This window comes from Mytilus galloprovincialis, chromosome 3 (assembly GCF_965363235.1).
Source record: "Mytilus galloprovincialis chromosome 3, xbMytGall1.hap1.1, whole genome shotgun sequence".
Classification (NCBI taxonomy): domain Eukaryota; kingdom Metazoa; phylum Mollusca; class Bivalvia; order Mytilida; family Mytilidae; genus Mytilus; species Mytilus galloprovincialis.
Window position 1 is genome coordinate 21656732 of NC_134840.1, and position 20748 is coordinate 21677479.

General features: G+C 30.6%; 1 protein-coding gene across 14 annotated transcripts in view; it reads right to left on the bottom strand.

The window, feature by feature from the left end:
• Window positions 1-1228: 1228 nt before the first annotated feature.
• The window catches only part of LOC143067409 (phosphatidylinositol 3,4,5-trisphosphate 5-phosphatase 2A-like), an 82287-nt gene continuing 62767 nt past the window's right edge, over window positions 1229-20748 (bottom strand). For 11 of the 14 annotated variants that reach the window (XM_076240655.1, XM_076240652.1, XM_076240654.1 and 8 more), the window contains 11 exons: window positions 20476-20621; window positions 18867-18924; window positions 18391-18482; window positions 17730-17820; window positions 12442-12538; window positions 11891-11952; window positions 10831-11069; window positions 10321-10404; window positions 9630-9776; window positions 9030-9041; window positions 1229-3384 (listed from right to left, as the gene is read on the bottom strand). In XM_076240655.1, the coding sequence (XP_076096770.1) occupies window positions 3160-3384; window positions 9030-9041; window positions 9630-9776; window positions 10321-10404; window positions 10831-11069; window positions 11891-11952; window positions 12442-12538; window positions 17730-17820; window positions 18391-18482; window positions 18867-18924; window positions 20476-20621 (1253 nt within the window). In that variant the 3' untranslated portion in view covers window positions 1229-3159. Of the gene's footprint in view, window positions 3385-8220; window positions 8240-9029; window positions 9042-9629; window positions 9777-10320; window positions 10405-10830; window positions 11070-11890; window positions 11953-12441; window positions 12539-17729; window positions 17821-18390; window positions 18483-18866; window positions 18925-20475; window positions 20622-20748 lie in introns of all 14 variants that reach the window. The other 3 variants (XM_076240658.1, XM_076240659.1, XM_076240648.1) reach the window with 3 other exon arrangements.

The window sequence follows — 20748 nt, forward strand, 5'->3', positions numbered from 1 at the left end:
AATTAAAAATGCAATTCTTTGAAATGCAAGTTATGAAAAATTCAAAGTCAATGGACCATGAATAAAGGTACAGGGCTAAACAATCTTCATGGAAAGCCAATGCTAATACAACTGCATACCAAATACCATTGATATTTCATAAGTTGTTCCCTTTAAACAATTCAACCTAAAAACAAAATTAACTTTTAAACTATGTAAAAGTTTCAAAGTCAATGAACCATAATGAAGGGGTGGGGTTTTAAAATCTCCATGGAAATGAAAACTTGCAAATCCCAATACATTTGCATACCAAATATCAATTAATCACAAAAAAATACATATTAACTAAGCACAAGTTTGAAAGTTATTAGACCCTGACTGAGGGAGGGCAAATGATCTCCATGGTAATGATAGGTGCTAATGCTTATATAACTGCATACAAATTATTATTTACCTACCATTTAAGGTTCCCCTTAAACTGACCTTATCACAAAATTATACATGAAAACATATGAAAGTTTCGAAGTCAATGGACGCCGACTAATCAGGCTGGGCCAAATAATCTCCATGGAAATGGGATATGTACAACTGCTACTACTAGTTGTTTCCCATTAACTCACCTTATCAAAACTAAAACATGTAAAGTAAGCAAAGTTTCTAAGTCAATAGACCATGACTGAGGGGGCAGGGCCAACTAATCTCCATGGAAATGAGATGTGCCAATGCTAATACAATTGTATATCAAATATAAAAGAATCATTGAACTACCACTAGTGGTTTACCATGAACTTTACCTACATTGTAATTACAAACTAGTACATTGTTGAAGCTGCTGGAAACAGGATACCTATGTCTCCTTCAAAGTAAGACAAAAAACTGACCAATGGTTATAAAGTTTGGAGGTTACATTCTTGTGCTATTTTCTGCAACTTGATGTTCTTTGAGCTCCACTTGGGTTTATATTTATATGTTGTCATAAAACAACAATGAATGCCTTGTGGTGGAAAGGACTTAATAGGCTTCTTGAATTAAAAAATAATAAACATTTAATACAATCACTCTGTCTAGTTTTGTGCATGTGGCCTTTTTTTCCTTTTGACCATGAAACTCAATTGCTCCATAAGGGTAAGCAGATTCTATTACACTTGTGGCCCAGGACCCGAATTACAAGAATAAGTGGCATATTTATGGTCATTTCCAACAAGACATAATTTTCCCCAAGTCCCTGTTAATTGACAAACAAATTACATAGCTATTTTAATATTTTATTATGAAAATAACATATAAAATATTTTCATTATAATTCCAGCAACAACAGTTATAAAACACAATTCTCGAATACACTTGTGTGTAGAAAATAGTATATATTATGTCATATAAATGTCAGATCTTCAAAATAAAGAGACTCATTTTTGTTAGATGTATATATGTATATTCATATACTATAACTTGTTAAAATCTTATAATACTAAACAGAAAAAGGGTCACAATGAAATGAATACATGTGTAAGATACAAGATCCCTTAGTTCAATTATGCAATTGGCAAAATACTGAAAAGTCATAAGTTCATGTAATGCTTTTATAAATGCAAAAAAGGTGACGGGATTTACACCCTAATAAGTGATAAATTGAAATGCCATGAGTTTTTGACCACTCTGTCTGAGTTATCATATAAAGTAGTTTTGAAATTGTAATGTACTTGAAAATAATGATGAAAATTACCATACCCTTTACAAACAGATGGAGGGACAATGGCTTTTTTAATTGAACTGTTGATTTGGCAAACATAAAACATCACTGAGCAAGTTAATAACTGTTTACTGGGTAACTTATATAAACATTAAAAATAACAGGGTACATTTGACTTGAAATTTACAATATAAATATACATGAAAAAATAGGATAGTTTCTCATTCTCTTATCTTGTTAATACAATAAACAGCAAATTAGTAATGAAGTATAATACCTCCTCAGACCATATACAATATAATACAAATCAAGAATCAAATACAAATAATGTACTGTACAAGTTATCTCCCTTTACTGGGAGTTAATGTTTTATATAGAAAACGGACACAAATAGCACCATAAAAATTCAACAACTTATAAACAAGGACCTATATGGGAGCAAAGAATAAACTAATTAAACATGCTTGTATTTGTGTTGCTGATATACTGATTTATTGACACATTAAATCTGAGTTATCTCCTTTTATTCACCATTATAAAAAAACATGTGAAAAAATAAAATCACCTATGTTAAATGTTCTAAAAAAGAAACTGTGCAGCTTCAATTAAAAAGTTAGCCTTCTTTCTATAACAAGAATAGTATAGGCTATGACACTGTGATAAAAATATTCTAAGTTACTTTATGTATAACACATGTATAGTTTATCAGTCTTTAGCAGAAAGACAAGCTCTTACTCTTAGTAATATAAAGTTATATTAGAAATATAAAGTTTAGTCAAATCTAAATCTTCAATCAGCATGATCAGTCAGTGAAAACTGAACTAAACTGAAAGCAGAAAATGGGGAGATTTCTTTGTGAACTTGTAACAACAGAGATGTGGGTGGCTATACAATATGTAAAGTTTATTGTACCCATTATCTAAAAATAGATGTGTTTGTTGTGTCATTGAATCCCCCCAAAAATAATTCTGATCCCATGGGATGGTTTGAGCTGAGTTGTGGAGGGTAAATGATAATGCTTTAAAAAATAACTGTTAGTTTTGAATTTAAATGGTTTGAAGAATAAATAGTTTGAAATTAACTATTAAACAAAAAATAAGTCATGACTAAGATTTGGCCCCTTCATCACAAACATGTCAATAATGGTGTCAGTCACATCAAGAATATCGCATGTCGGATTTGACTTCAAAAATCTTTGGTATACACTTTCTTTCAGAATTTAAAATAAAAACAAGCATCAGTTAAGCACAAGAAGACATATGAATCACATCAGTGTCTTTAGAACACTTATTCAGTACAGTGTGAATCAAACAGTTTGATAGAATTTATTCCCAATAAAAAGCCTGATTAAGATTTGTGATGTTATACAAATGTTATTACCATTTACAGATGCTAATGTTCATAATCTTATTGTATATTTGGCAATTTACATTAAGTTATGGTATTTAATACAAAGAAATTATTGATATTAACATGGATAACTTAAAATATCAGCAGTTGCTATCAAATTCAAATAAACTGCTAAGAATTTTATCTCTGTGAGTGACATCTTTAATCCCTATTTTTACTAAGTCCTGTCGAGATAACCGTAAATGTTTCATGGAATCAAAGCCATGCTCAACAAAATTATCAATATACTGCTGCAAACTTAATCCATTTAACCAATCAGCAACATCGTTTCTAGGTTGTACTTGATTCTGCTGTTGGAACATAGCCTGAAAATACAGACAAAAAGTTTTATATGTACACATGTATAAACACTTGTATAATATGTATGAACTCTTGTATAATATGTATGAACACTTGTATAATAGGTATGAACACTTGTATAATATGTATGACACTTGTATAATATGTATGAACACTTGTATGATAGGTTTGAACACTTGTATGATAGGTATGAACACTTGTATGATAGGTATGAACACTTGTATAATAGGTATGAACACTTGTATAATAGGTATGAACACTTGTATAATATGAATGAACACTTGTATAATAGGTATGAACATTTGTATAATAGGTATGAACACTTGTATAATATGAATGAACTCTTGTAAAGTAGGTTTGAACACTTGTATAATAGGTATGAACACTTGTATGATAGGTATGAACACTTGTATAATAGGTAAAGAAATGAGGAGATGTGTTATGATTGCCAAAAAGAGTTCAAATGATGTGGACGTTTGCAATTATAGAACACTATATGGTCTTCAACAATGAGCAAAATCCACACTGTACAGTCCGCTATAAAAGGCCAAAAACATTTGTATATTAAGTATGAACACTTGTGTAATAGGTATAGTATATCTCTATATGTTTTAAAAACAAAGTAATACAATAAGTAGACTTTCTTTAAAAAAAAACACAGACATTTCAACAGAAAACTTTTAATATTGCTATTTTGTTTGTAATAGTATCATGCTAGATGCAAATTTTTATACAATTTATACACAACATGCTTTTCATGAACTGGCTGTTACACTTTGTCATTTTTTATGAAGACTTCCAAATAATTTTCTTAAAGCTTGATTTAAAAAGTCATTTGTATAGAGTAAGTTCGCTTTTGGTGATAATAGGCACTATTGCAGTTAAATGTATATTTCTGTTTGTTTTTTGCCATAAAAGTATCCTGCAACTGTACAGCACATCTGATGCAGAGTCCACAAAGGTGTTGTTGGTATATGTCAATTATTTTCAAATCCTTCAACATTATGCACCAAGCAAATGTATAATGTCTGAATCAAAATTGGGTTTATAAAAATGTTCTTCCTTGAAAACTGTGAATTGAGTAGATCAAGTCTGCACTATATTTGAATAAGATACCAAATATTTTGTGGGTGGGCAATGTGTTAGTAATTTTTATTTCACCTGTTTTGTACTTTAAGCATAGTATTCACCATTTTATGAGCCAATTGGTAAAAAGGCAATGTGTGAGCTGTTTTAATCATAAAATAGTGATTTTATTTCCTTTTGTCCATGCACATCCACCCTTAAGACTCTCTTCTACCGCTCAAGCTGTTAATTAGTTGTAACAATAAAAATCCTTACTGTATCATACATATTTGTAAAATCTATATACAAAAAAACCCAACATAAATAGAACAGATAAAAAGTGCAAAATAAGAAACAAGAAGTGGTATGTTATGTTGTGAAAAGTATATCCAACAAGTTCATACTCCTTATTTTACATTGATGTAAAGTCTATATTTAATGAGTATAATAAAAACTCAAAGAAAGCAGTTACACGGCAGATATGAAAATCACTTGTGTGCAATCCAATACATGTATAATATATTTCAAGACCAAATATCAAACTGTTCTATAATACAGAAGCTGAGTCCTATAATACTGAAGTTATGTTGGTACGAAAGGAAAAATAATACACCTTATTGCTATTTGTCTGCCATTACTGGACATCACAAAGGTTCCCGTAAAATTTTGCCGTCACAATAGAAAATATCTGATGCCACAATGCAAGAGTGATTGTTGACCGAAGTCAAAAGTTTAAGCAGCGCAGATTTCATAATAGCTATAAGGAGTATCAAAATCACCATTTTGATAAGTATAAGTATATCAAAATAAGAAAATGTGGTATTATTGCCAACCAGACAAATAAAAGATATAACAGACATGACCCAAGGTCAACCCCTGAACTACAGGCTCATCGTTGCTGGGTTAAACATGTGAAGGGAATAAAACTTTTACCCCAAAATCAGTTGGTGTTCATCAGGCTATTTAAATAAGGATGAGCTGTCCTGAGGAATAAATACAATAGCTAATATGTTATCTGTGGAGTTTATTCAATGGGAACACTAAATACCTCCTGGTAAAAACCCATCATTTTCATTTCTAAGTATTGGTACACGTATTTTCATCACTAAAAGTTTATTTTTATGTGCAGCCAAATTAATAATTGAATGATTTTTTTAAGGGAGAAAAATTTGTTTTGTATTAAAAATAAACATATGATAAAAATGACACATGACATTACAACATAGCAGTGTAAGGGAAACATTCTTCAAAGAGCACATAGCAAACAAACATTTGATATTAAGCATTCAAGCAACATATTGCTGAACACCATATCTACATGTACTTAAGCAACAGCAAAGCTAGAATTGATTAACATAAAATTAAATTAAGTAAATACAGTTATCTATAAATGAACTTTTAAATTATGATAAACCAATCAGACAAGAACATTTAACATGATAGTCCAATCAATTAAGAAAGTTCAATATGATTAACCAATCAAATAAGATTATTCAACATGATCAAACAATCAAAAAAGAACATTCAACATGATCAACCAATCAAAAAAAAAATGTGTTGGTACATGATACAATCCTTCCATACAACAAGTATATTTGATCTATTGCTTATACTTTAAAAGAAAAAAAAACCAATAACACAAAAACTTAACATTGAGCAATGAACAAAGAAAATGAGTTCAAGGTCAAATAAAACCTGCAAGACTGACATGTACATCATAAATATTTCCATACATCAAATACAGTTGACCTATTGCATAAAGTATAAGAAAAAAAGACCAAAACTCAAAAACTTAACTTTGATCACTGAACCATAAAAATGAGGTCAAGGTCAGATGACACCTGCCAGTTGGACATGTACACCTTACAATCAGTCCATAAACCTAATATAGTAGACCTATTGTTAACAGTATTAGTAAAACAGACCAAAACACAAAACCACAACTATAACCACTGAACCATGAAATGAGTTCAAGGTCAGTTGACACATACCAGTTGGACACATACACCTTACACAAAGGTTCCTGGTTCTATTCCCGTTTCGGGATGAAAATTTCAGGGACTGAATTTTTGGCTCTCCCTTGACACCATTTGTGTGTATGGTCTTGAGGAAATGATGATAGTCCGTCGGAAGGGGACTATAAATGGCTTACCCGTGTTAAGAGAGAGCCATATCTCTTGCACGTTTAAGACACCCTTGTAGATTTCGAAAAAAGAGCAGGCTAATGCCGCTACAAGGCAGACCTCACACCCTTAAATCAAATTAAGGTTATACTAATAAACTATCTACAGTGTTAAGTTGCAAATTAATAAACAGATATAAACTAAATATTGGCAAGAAATTAAAACTAAGTTAAAAATTGGTTAGATCTATTTATATTACATGAATTAATGATATAAAATATAAAAACTTGTTAACACTAATACTAGTTTATTCAAAGATATTATTGTTCCATCATGTTCCCTACAGGTTTTATAAAGGCAGGGCAAAGAACAGTAAAAACACACAATAGGTGAGTACAATCATTAAAGGTGTGATCATGTAGTAGTATGTTAAAGCCTACTAAAACAACAAAGTTTGATTTCATGATGGTCAATTAACTTTTGTTATTGATTGGACTGGATACATAATGAGCAGGTTCGTGTATTAATCTGAATGCAGGAATATTTTAAAGGAATTCAAAGAAAAAGGTCAGAGTCAGAACTTAACACAACAGGTTATGATGTCCTAAGACGTAAAAAAAAAAAAAAAAAAAAAAAAAAAAGGAAAGTTCATTTATTTTTTTTTTTTAAATCAAGGCATCACACTTTTGTTTGGAATCCACTTAAAATAACCTGTAAGGAACACTTATACACCCTGTATCCAAAAGTACTACAAAGAGCACACACATATATATGATTAAGCCAATAAGAGGTAAAGAAAGCTATAAAAACTTTAGTAACTGATCTAGAAGCTGGACACAGTATTCTTTGATGTTTCAGCAACTTAATAAGAATGTTGCTGATGGTAGGATATAAAAAAATTTCATGTGCAAAGTTCAACTAATGTATATGCCCTTTGTAATACTATTGAATGTATTATCTTTCTAGTACTTATATTAATATACACATATAATAAGAAAAAGTAATTCAATTTTTTTAACAATGAGTAGATGACGGTTGACTTTAATGCTTAAACAATAAATCCTTGAAAGAAAACCATCATCTTAATGTTGGAAAAGCTACACTTAAAGACTTCAAAGCCACTATATTAGAAAATTCAACACTGGAGTCAATTTATGATCTAAAATTCTATTATATATTTGTTCCAAATTTAATTTGACAATAATGTAGAAGCACAATGAGATCCTGTTTGATAATGCCTAACTATCTAATGTACTAATTTTCCTAATAATCAAAATACTGTGAATTAATGGGTAACCATATTTCCTGGATATCCAGAGTATATATTAACTATAAATTCAAATATTCAGCAAAATACCAATTTTCTATTTATTGGTAAGTAGACTTTGGTAAAACCACAAAATCATATACCAATGAAAAATTCATTTGTCCTCAATCGATTAAAAATAAATCAATTAACTGGAGTACAACTTTTCTATTAACTGTAAAAACTAAACACAGTGATTCTTTGTTATAATAAACACTTATCCCAATTTTGTTAAGTATTTATATCCTGTTCATTCAATAGTAATACATGTACGGGGAAAGCCAACACAAAACATACTGTGTATATATTTACATGCATACAACAAAATGGTCTATGTAGATACTTACTTTCTTTTTATTATGTGTCCTTAGTAAAATAAGGCAAATAACATTTAAATAGCTCAGCAGAGTTAAAACATCATAATAAACAAAGGGTTATCAATTACTTAATTGCAATTCATGGTTTGAAGTTAGGAAGCTTTGGTCTTTTTCATTAACTCATTGACAGGTTTATTTTATCAAAAACTGGCTATCAGCTGTCCAGGTTATTTATCTAACATGTAATTTGTTAACTTTTCATGTTAAATACTTTTTTTAAACATATTAAGTCTTCAATCTAAAACAATTCCACAACCATAGTGAAGAATAAATGCACATGAGGTACTTCCACATAAACATAGTAAATCTAACCATTATCCATATAAGTCAAAATACAATGTGAAATTGATACATTAGTGATTACTACAGACAAATTTTTATATTTTTTTTGTAATTTCACATCAATTCATCTACAATGATGTCAGAATATGATGACAATTGATTTTCCCTAACTATTTTGTTACTGCTTCCCGTGCCACATGTTGAAATTAAACTCCTCCTTATGATTACTGTTTCATGTATCGCAAGGATAAATAAAAACCCTCCCTTTTAATTCTTTTTCTGATGAAGCACTATTGTTAGAAAGTAACGGAAAACATTTTGTTAAGATGTGACAATTTTGTAGATTAGTAGTTTTAAAACTGACATGACATAAAACTTGAACAGATCTAGAAGTAATAAAATTAATAAATTAGTTAAATTAATTGAAAACAAACATTAGCGCTCATTTTCAGAAACAATGAAAAAACTAAACACCAATCAAACAACAGCTTACATACCTGAGATGCACTCTGTTGGCGAAAGTGAATAAATATTACTGTTTACTTTTGATAAATTTTGATTTACAAATTGACACAATTAATGAAAAGATGGCAGTGACAACAACCAGTAAGTACCAATCAATGGAGATCTTATTTCTCATACTGAAAGGAGTGAGTTCAGTAAGGTCCCCATTTAGACCCCAAGTATTAAGTCCAATGTTTCATCATTACAAGTTTTTCAAGTTGATGAAAAGTGAGAACATGAAAAAGGAGTATTCTGACAAGCTATTCTTAAAAGCCATCAAAATTTACACTACAAATAGGCAAAGATTGAGAAATTTTGGTGAAATTTGCAATGACATAATTGTCAAGGTTTTTAACACATGAAGGCCTTAGAAACACAGGTTCCACAACAATAAATATTCTAGTCTAATATGTTAATTTTGTTAGAAATAGGAATATTGACCACTTATTGAACCTTCTCCTTTAATTCTGACATTGGCTCAAGTTGAATTTATAGAACCTGCTATAAAAAGTATCAGTAATTCTTAAGAACCTAAAAGAAGCCAATCAGTGAAATAAAACAATATCTAATCCTTCAAATGAATGGAAACTTACCTGTATAACATTGACATATGAAGCCTGTTTCTTTGGTAATGGAGGTGGGGGTACTTCAGGTGGGGCACTGAATGAGATGGGAGAGTCTGAGGATGGTGGTGGAAGCTGTTTACGCCTAGCACCAGTAGTTTGTGTTGCCTCTGGAAACTGTAAAAAAAAAGTATTATAACAAACCCTTCCTTTGTATAATTAAAACCATACCCAAGTGATAGTAATTGTTCAAATGGGACATCCATATAGCATTATTTTCTTTAAAAATTCAGTTCTTTGACGCCTTTCCCTAGGACAGAACAGGCAGAAGCAAAAATAAACATACAGTACAAAGATTATTGAAATTTTGTGTATGCTTTTTATATCTTTGAAACAAAACTTTTTTTTTTATTTATTGTAATTTCACTGTTTAAATATAAAGTTTGATGATGTATGATGCCTCATCTTAAAAATTATGTGAAAGGGAGCTGCATTTATATTTTATATAAATGCAATGCTTAAGACAAGACAATCAAGCATACAATGTAGGTTATGATGTTCCAATTATTTAAGAATATTGTTTTGCATAAAACATCACCATGAAAATGGTTTAATTTGGACCTATAAGTGAAATGTCTACAATAAGTATGTATGCATTCTTGCATCCTGATTCTATGTTTTATATTAAATATGTACATTTTTACTTTATATATCAGCTAACCTGTAACAGATCTATTTCTTCATATTGTGGTGTTCTCTTACTAAATGTTCTACCGGGGGGAACCTCAGTAACTGGTCTTGTTTTCTACAAAGAATGTATGTCAGTATTAATCCATTTGTCATGTGAAAGAGTTTATAAATCAAAGACTGATAATAAATACCAAATTATTGACTTGAAGAATAAATCTGACCACTATAAAATTTTAAGAATACGGCATATTAAAATATTTTTAGAAGAATGTGTTCAAGAATATGAATGCCCCCGCTCAGTCTTTGCAATTTTCCAAGTTAAAAAGGGGCAAACCTATGGAACAGTAAAGGACTTACTGTTCAAGTTCAAACTGTGTCAGGGTGTTGTGGTTCTTAGCATTGTATATGAGTTTCATAAAATTTGGATGAAAAAAACTTAAATTCAGAGTGAACAGTTACTGATAACAATTAATTATCTTTATTTCCATAAATATATTGATAAGTAAGCAGCTAAAAGAACTGATTTGGTTTGATAAGATACCTGACCAACAGAAATTTCTTCATATTCCTCTGAACGAGAACTCCTTGGCATGTCAGTTACTGGTCTACTGGTTCCTTTTTGTTTGAATTGAGCTAAGGGAGATGTTTGTTTTGTAGTTGTAGGAGACATCTGAGATTTTTGAGTGATGCGGATAACGTCTGGCGTAGCAGGAGTGACATCAGAATGGATCAGATCAGGATCACAATACTCTTCTGTATCTGTGTCAAAGGCAACAAGTTCTACAAAAAATACATAATCAAAAGTTATTATTCCTTTTCTAATGAACAACAAGGTATTATTAAGGAAAGAAATAATTAAAATGACTAACTCTTATGTGTATCATATATTTAATCTCTTTTTTCTGATATTAAGTGTAATAATTGTAACCTTATTAGGTTTTCTATAATAAATTTTCATAGGAAATGGGGCCCAGCTCACACTATCACATTCCATGTAAAGTTAACTGCAAAATCTGGTTCAAAACATTAAATCAGCTTTATTTCTAAATTCACATCATAATAAGCATGTGTACTAATTTTCAAGTTGATGCAAACATAACTTCAGGGTATATATACCTTCAATTAAACCAGTAACCCAGGCGCGGATCCAGAGGGGGGGGGGTTCCGGGGGTTGGAACCTACCCTTTTTTTTGGACGATCAATGTATTTGAATGGGGACATGTAATTGGAACCCCCCCTTTGTCCTGGGTTAGGAACCCCCCCTTTTTAAAATAGCTGGATCCGCCCCTGTAACCTGACCCTAATTTTAACAGAAGAATAGACAGATGTTCAGAACAGAAAACAAAATGCTCCTGCTGTTGTTAATGGGGCATATAAAATATGAAAGGTGACTGTAGACATTTTTTTTGTTCAGAAAAAGATTTAAATATCTGAGAAATATTGGTAAATCTTTATTATCAATAGAAATGGAATTGTTAGATAACTTTGCAAAATGTTATAATCTTTGAATCCATACAATTTAAACATTCAAATTTATAATTAAAACAGTAAAAGAAGAATGGTTTTGAAGAGTTTAAACATCTATCTGAAGAATTAACTACCATATGATTTTATAGAAATCTTCTTCCTGGAAGTTCCTCCAACTAACACATGCATTTTTCCTCTGAAATTAAACAACAACAATTTAGATTCAGAATTTTTTTAACTTCTAAAAACAATCAAATATATATGCCCCCAGAACAATACTATAGTAACTTTTAAATAGAAATGTTTAATATTATGCTTAAAATATGTTCGAAAGTATTGTCAATATAATGGAATTTTATGCGACTGTTATACAAGTGAGAGATTTAGCTAGATACAAAACCAGGTTTAATCCACCATTTTCTACACAATTAAATGCCTGTAACAAGTCAGGAATATAACAGTTGTTATCCATTAGTTTGAAGCGTTTGAACTTTTGATATTGCCATTTGATTAGGAACTTTTCTCAGAGTTCAGCATATTGTAATTTTACTTTTCACCCTGTAGATTAAAGTTACTACATGAACTTTTGTCATTTGATTAGGGACTTACTGTTTTGAATTTTCCTCTGATTTTTTTGTTGTTGTTGTGATTTTAAGTTTTATATTAAAGCAATTTGAACACTTACTTTAGTCTGCCAGTAACTTCCCCTTGATGAAGTAGCATACATTCAAATTGTTGAGGAATTTGTTCAAATTTTTTCTTCAGAGCAACCACACATTCCCCTGAAAATAATAAAAGTTTTATGAGCATTCTGATTTATATATTTAAAATCTATTCTAGGTGTGTTTAAAAAAAATTATGCAACTGCACTAAATGTCTGACCAGTAAGACAGATACTGGAAGATCTTTATTAATTCCTGGGATACCAATTTTCATGGATTTTTTTAGTACACTTTTTAATAACATTATATGGAGACTTTGGTAAAGCCATGAAATCAAATATCCAGCAAAATACAATTTTTCCTCAATCCAAGAAAATCCATATCCACAAACATAAATAAATCCAATATACATGATATTCAATTTTATATCAATCATCAACCAGGTGCTCCACAGGGCGCAGCTTTATACGACCGCAGAGGTCTAACCCTGAACAGTTGGGGCAAGTATGGACAAAACATTCAAGCGTGATACAGCTCTGAATTTGGATTGTGATCAAATTTTTGACATTACATGGTTTTTTTTACACAAAACAAATGTCAAGATTTTACAAATCAATTAAAGATTTCTTCTTCAAACTTATTAAAATCTAAAATTAAATAGTTGACACAGCATAGATTTCTGACACAGAATGAATGTGGTCTAATGAACTTAAAAAAATTTGTTTGCCTTTGAGCAATTCACTTTGCTGTTGAATATTAATCCTCTCAAAAAAATGTTTGAAGAAATTTTCTTTTTATACGACCGCAAAAATTTTTATTTTTTGGTCGTATATTGCTATCACGTTGGCGTCGTCGTCTGCGTCGTCGTCCGAATACTTCTAGTTTTCGCACTGTAACTTTAGTAAAAGTGAATAGAAATCAATGAAATTTTTACACAAGGTTTATGACCACAAAAGGAAGGTTGGGATTGATTTTGGGAGTTTTGGTCCCAACATTTTAGGAATTAGGGGCCAAAAAGGGCCCAAATAAGCATTTTCTTGGTTTTCACATTATAACTTTAGTAAAAGTGAATAGAAATCTATGAAATTTTGACACAAGGTTTATGACCACAAAAGGAAGGTTGGGATTGATTTTGGGAGTTTTGGTTCCAAGTTTAGGAATTAAGGGCCAAAAAAGGGCCCAAATAAGCATTATTCTTGGTTTTCGCACCATAACTTTAGTATAAGTAAATAGAAATCTATGAAATTTAAACACAAGGTTTATGACCAGAAAAGGAAGGTTGGGTTTGATTTTGGGAGTTTTGGTCCTAACAGTTTAGGAATAAGGGGCCCAAAGGGTCCAAAATTGAACTTTGTGTGATTTCATCAAAAATTGAATAATTGGGGTTCTTTGATATGCCGAATCTAACTATGTATGTAGATTCTTAATTTTTGGTCCCGTTTTCAAATTGGTCTACATTAAGGTCCAAAGGGTCCAAAATTAAACTTAGTTTGATTTTAACAAAAATTAAATCCTTGGGGTTCTTTGATATGCTGAATCTAAAAATGTACTTAGATTTTTAATTATTGGCCTAGTTTTCAAGTTAGTCCAAATTGGGGTCCAAAATTAAACTTTGTTTGTTTTCATCAAAAATTGAATAATTGGGGTTCTTTGATATGCCAAATCTAACTGTGTATGTAGATTCTTAATTTTTGGTCCAGTTTTCAAATTGGTCTACATTAAGGTCCAAAGGGTCCAAAATTAAACTAAGTTTGATTTTAACAAAAATTAAATTCTTGGGCTTATTTGATATGCTTTATCTAAATATGTACTTTGATTTTTGATTATGGGCCCAGTTTTCAAGTTGGTCCAAATCAGGATTCCATATCAAGTATTGTGCAATAGCAAGAAATTTTCAATTGCACAGTATTGCACAATAGCAAGAAATATCTAATTGCACAATATTGTGCAATAGCAATTAATTTTCAATTGGAGTTATCTTTCTTTGTATAGAATAGTAGTTGATAATATATGTTGGAAATTTGCCAGACATGACTATGATGTCATTTTCTATTTTTATTTGCCAATAACTTTATGTAAATAACTTCATTGGAAATTTGCCAATATAAAATGTTGCTGATGAAGCTTTTTTTCCTTATCTTATCTAAAATGTTTTTAGATAATGTATGTTGGACATTTGCCAGACATGACTATGATGTCATTTTCTATTTTTATTTGCCAATAACTTTATGTAAATAACTTCATTGGAAATTTGCCAATATAAAATGTTGCTGATGAAGTTTTTTTTATTGTTTTATACAATAAACAATGTATATTCACTTTTACTACCAACCAATCTTTACCATTCAGTGATAACAAACACTTTATTTTACATTTTAATATTTTATGATGTATTTAAAAGAGTAGTTATTGTTGCAAACTCCATTAGAAATTTGAATTAATATCAGTTTTGGAAAAAGGGAAGCGGGGATGTGAAAAAAGGGGGGGGTTAAATTTTTCTCATTTCAGATTTCATAAATAAAAAGAAAATTTCTTCAAACATTTTTTTGAGAGGATTAATATTCAACAGCATAGTGAATTGCTCAAAGGCAAAAAAAAACTTTTAAGTTCATTAGACCACATTCATTCTGTGTCAGAAACCTATGCTGTGTCAACTATTTAATTTTAGATTTAAAAAGTTTGAAGAAGAAATCTTTAATTGATTTGTAAAATCTTGACATTTGTTTTGTGTAAAAAAAAACCATGTAATGTCAAAAATTTGATCACAATCCAAATTCAGAGCTGTATCACGCTTGAATGTTTTGTCCATACTTGCCCCAACTGTTCAGGGTTCGACCTCTGCGGTCGTATAAAGCTGCGCCCTGCGGAGCAACTGGTTATTTGTGAAATCTGAAATGAGAAAAATTTAACCCCCCCCCCCTTTTTTTCACATCCCCGTTTCCCTTTTTCCAAAACTGATATCAATTCAAATTTCTAATGGAGTTTGCAACAATAACTACTCTTTTAAATACATCATAAAATATTAAAATGTAAAATAAAGTGCTTGTTATCACTGAATGGTAAAGATTGGTTGGTAGTAAAAGTGAATATACATTGTTTATTGTATAAAACAATAAAAAAAAACTTCATCAGCAACATTTTATATTGGCAAATTTCCAATGAAGTTATTTACATAAAGTTATTGGCAAATAAAAATAGAAAATGACATCATAGTCATGTCTGGCAAATGTCCAACATACATTATCTAAAAACATTTTAGATAAGATAAGGAAAAAAAGCTTCATCAGCAACATTTTATATTGGCAAATTTCCAATGAAGTTATTTACATAAAGTTATTGGCAAATAGAAATAGAAAATGACATCATAGTCATGTCTGGCAAATTTCCAACATATATTATCAACTACTATTCTATACAAAGAAAGATAACTCCAATTGAAAATTAATTGCTATTGCACAATATAGTGCAATTAGATATTTCTTGCTATTGTGCAATACTGTGCAATTGAAAATTAATTGCTATTGCACAATACTTGATATGGAATCCTGATTTGGACCAACTTGAAAACTGGGCCCATTATCAAAAATCAAAGTACATGTTTAGATAAAGCATATCAAATAAGCCCAAGAATTTAATTTTTGTTAAAATCAAACTCAGTTTAATTTTGGACCCTTTGGACCTTAATGTAGACCAATTTGAAAACTGGACCAAAAATTAAGAATCTACATACACAGTTAGATTTGGCATATCAAAGAACCCATTTATTCAATTTTTGATGAAATCAAACAAAGTTTAATTTTGGACCCCCATTTGGACTAACTTAAAAACTAGGCCAATAATCAAAAATCTAAGTACATTTTTAAATTCAGCATATCAAAGAACCCCAAGGATTCAATTTTTGTTAAAATCAAACTAAGTTTAATTTTGGACCCTTTGGACCTTAATGTAGACCAATTTGAAAACGGGACAAAAAATTAAGAATCTACATACATAGTTAGATTCGGCATATCAAAGAACCCCAATTATTCAATTTTTTATGAAATCACACAAAGTTCAATTTTGGACCCTTTGGGCCCCTTATTCCTAAACTGTTGGGACCAAAACTCCCAAAATCAAACCCAACCTTCCTTATATGATCATTAACCTTGTGTTTAAATTTCATAGATTTCTATTTACTTATACTAAAGTTATGGTGCAAAAACCAAGAATAATGCTTATTTGGGTCCCTTTTTGGCCCCTAATTCATAAACTGTTGTGACCTCAACTCCAAAAATCAATCCCAACCTTCCTTTTGTGGTCATAAACCTTGTGTTTAAATTTCATTGATTTCTATTTACTTATACTAAAGTTATTGTGCGAAAACCAAGAATAATGCTTATTTGGGCCCTTTTTTGGCCCTTAATTCCTAAACTGTTGGGACCAAAACTCCCAAAATCAATCCCAACCGTCCTTTTGTGGTCATAAACCTAGTGTCAAAATTTCATAGATTTCTATTCACTTAAACTAAAGTTATAGTGCGAAAACCAAGAAAATGCTTATTTGGGCCCTTTTTGGCTCCTAATTCCTAAAATGTTGGGACCAAAACTCCCAAAATCAATCCCAACCTTCCTATTGTGGTCATAAACCTTGTGTTAAAATTTCATTGATTTCTATTCACTTTTACTAAAGTTAGAGTGCGAAAACTAAAAGTATTCGGACGACGACGACGCCAACGTGATAGCAATATACGACCAAAAAAAATAAAATTTTTGCGGTCGTATAAAAACAGAATTTACTTCCTTCGCTTTCATGAAAATTATTTCTACTTTTACATCATTTCCTACATTGATGGCATAGGGAACAACTACATTAGAGCTAAGCTATGTTTAATTCAGCAGATCCAGTTAAAAGGATAGAAATTCCAGTCCAATAACAGAATTACTGAATATAATGTCAAATGCTTCTATTACAATGCTAATTATTTCAGGTAAACAGTATTCTACGATCAAATCAATATAACATTACTAACATCTGTTCAGATACAAACTTAATGTACTTATATTCAGAGTTAAACCAAGTAGTACAGAGTAATATAACTAGGACAATAAATCAAGGCTTTGTTATCAGAATACCCTATATCAGGTTATTTTCAGGTAAGGTTATGTTCAAATTCGGTCCTTATACAAAAAGTCAAATATTTTTCATATATATTGTCCACATTTCACAACCCTGATTAATGCATTTTGGAATGGACAGATAGTCGTTGGCACAGGATAAATTTTTATCTACTGAAAAAATAACAAATATTTCACAAGAAAATGAAAATGATTACCATATGATTCCTTGTCCCCATCTTTTGATCGCACTGCCACCATTATATGTTGTTCTTCTAGGTAATCCTGGTCTCCAAACAATGGCTTCAACTAAAAAGGAGGAATCCAAATTTATTTAAAAAGCCAGATATTTTTTCATAAATTTGGGGAATCAAGTCATACAGGTGTGAAAGGAGTAGAGTTAAACATATGAAGACTATCTGGACCTTATGGTCAGCTTCCATATAGGATCTCAAGGACCTTAAAGAATAACACTAGTAAAGACAAAATTGAAATGGATTTGTGGATGTAATATTTTATCAATGATTAGTGATTGAGTAAAAATTAGTTATACTGTGGATTGATTTATTTTCGTGGGTACCAATTTTTGTGGATTGTGGAAAACTTGCCTTTTCGAGGATATGTAATTTCTTGGTTTTGCCAAAGTCTGATTACAACCTGATAGGAAATTTGTAATTCGTTGAACATTTAAATTCGTGGTTGAACTGTACCCCTGAAAACCACGAAAATTAGAATAATAATGAATCCACAGTACCACATGGATTTTAAAGTTACATCACTTGGATTCTATAATATATCAATTTTCCAATAATATCAGTTGTGTCTTTAAAATGAAAATAAATTTAACATGCATGACCACTACATAAGATGGAAACTTACTTTTGGAAGTTGTGGAGATCTCCATACAGGACAGGTATATAAACCTGTTTTGTTCTCTAAAAATGTAGCATTTGCCTGACTGGTGACAAATTCTGAAATAATAACAAACTCTTTTATAAAAATAAAACAAAACTTCACAGATTTTTTTTCTAATTGAATGAAAAATTTCAGATATTCCTCCTGTATTCAAACTGTATGTTACAAAGTAGATTTTGTTTTTTATCTGATTCAATGTTTTCTAAACAGTTACATATCAAGGACAATCTATCTATTATAAGGATAAATAAAGATTCATTAACAAAACAGCATGTCCGTTTTAACAACCAACATCTTTCAAATTCTCATATTGATATAACTGACCTTAAATTTTTTGTTGGTTTTTTTTTTTGCTCTTTTTCTTTTTAAAGTTGGATGCTCTTAGTACAATGTAGTAGACAAGTCACAAACAAAATAATATCAATAATATCATAATATACCTTGTAAACATGTTGATCTAAATTCTATCACAAAAGACTGTTTACAACAGGTCTTAACCTAAAAAGACAAGAAAGGGTAGTTGTGATCTTTGATTTTACATAGAATTCTTAATTTTATTGTCAGAACTTGATGTACATTGTACATTAAAGGACTTGTTTTATTGAAGTTTTTAAATCAAAAAGACATCTCCTGACCAACAATGAAGAATAAATCAAGTAAACAAAAAACAAACAGATGTGCATGACATCATGATATTTCAACGATATTTTATAAGTCAAATTGTTTTTTTTAAATGGATTTTTTTGGTTCTTGTTGCTCAGCCTTTAGATTTCTATGATGTGTTTTGTGTTTGTCTATTTCTATAGCCATGGTGCTATCAGTTTATATTCCACTTATGATCTTTTATAGCCATGGCGTTGTCAGTTTATATTCCACTTATGATCTTTTATAGCCATGGTCAGTTTATATTCCACTTATGATCTTTTATAGCCATGGTCAGTTTATATTCCACTTATGATCTTTTATAGCCATGGTCAGTTTATATTCCACTTATGATCTTTTATAGCCATGGTCAGTTTATATTCCACTTATGATCTTTTATAGCCATGGTCAGTTTATATTCCACTTATGATCTTTTATAGCCATGGTCAGTTTATATTCCACTTATGATCTGTTATAGCCATGGTGTTGTCAGTTTATATTCCACTTATGATCTTTTATAGCCATGGTGTTGTCAGTTTATATTCCACTTATGATCTTTTATAGCCATGGTGTTGTCAGTTTATATTCCACTTATGATCTTTTATAGCCATGGTGTTGTCAGTTTATATTCCACTTATGATCTGTTATAGCCATGGTGTTGTCAGTTTATATTCCACTTATGATCTTTTATAGCCATGGTCAGTTTATATTGGAATTATGAGTTTAAAAGTCCCTCTGATATCTTTGGCTTCTCTTTTTTTATACATTTTCTTTAGCAATAGAAAAGAAATAAGTGTATTGCACACTGATAATTTGTTTTAAAAACAAGAATGAGTCCCAACTACACGGATGCCCCATCCCCACTATCATTTTCTTTGTTAGGTGGACCGTAAAAATGGGGTAAAAACTCTAATTTGGCATAAAAATTAGAAAGATCATACCATAAGGAACATGTGTACTAAGTTTCTAGTTGATTGGATTTGAACTACCTCAAAAACTACCTCGACCAAAACTTAAACCTGATGCGGAACGAACAGACGGACGGACGAACGGACGAACAAACGGATGGGGCATAAAAATACAGATCCCATCATTGTTAAACAAACGTCTCATGAAATTAGGGATGAATAAATCTAATGTCAAAAAGGAGTTAATTCAAGTTCCCTGTTGGTGTAATGATCAACATGAATCTTTTAAAAAGGTTCAATTCATACCAATCATTTAATTAATCCACCAAGCAATCATGTCAATGGACTGATCAATCAATCAAATTATCAATTTAACATTAGCCTCATGACTCATGGCCCAATAATTCACTCCCATTATTTGTACAAATGTAAAGACAGTTATATTACCCACTGACAATTATTTACTTTCTAAAAAAACATGAGATCTTAAGATATTTACCTGAGCTTCAATTTCATCAAATAATATTTCCACTGGGGAATCCTCTATTAAAGAATCTCTGTTCATCACAAAATCTGAACTAACTCCAACATTAAAGGAAGCAAAAACAGGTCGATGATCACTGCCTAAAACTTTTTCTGCACAGCCTGCTCAAATAAAATATGTGCTGTTAAAGTGCTTACACTGTTCTTTCAATATAAAGCAAATAAAAATTTTAAATACATGTGATCAGGACTGACTTTTACAACCCCTTCATAAGTTGTCTGTATCAAG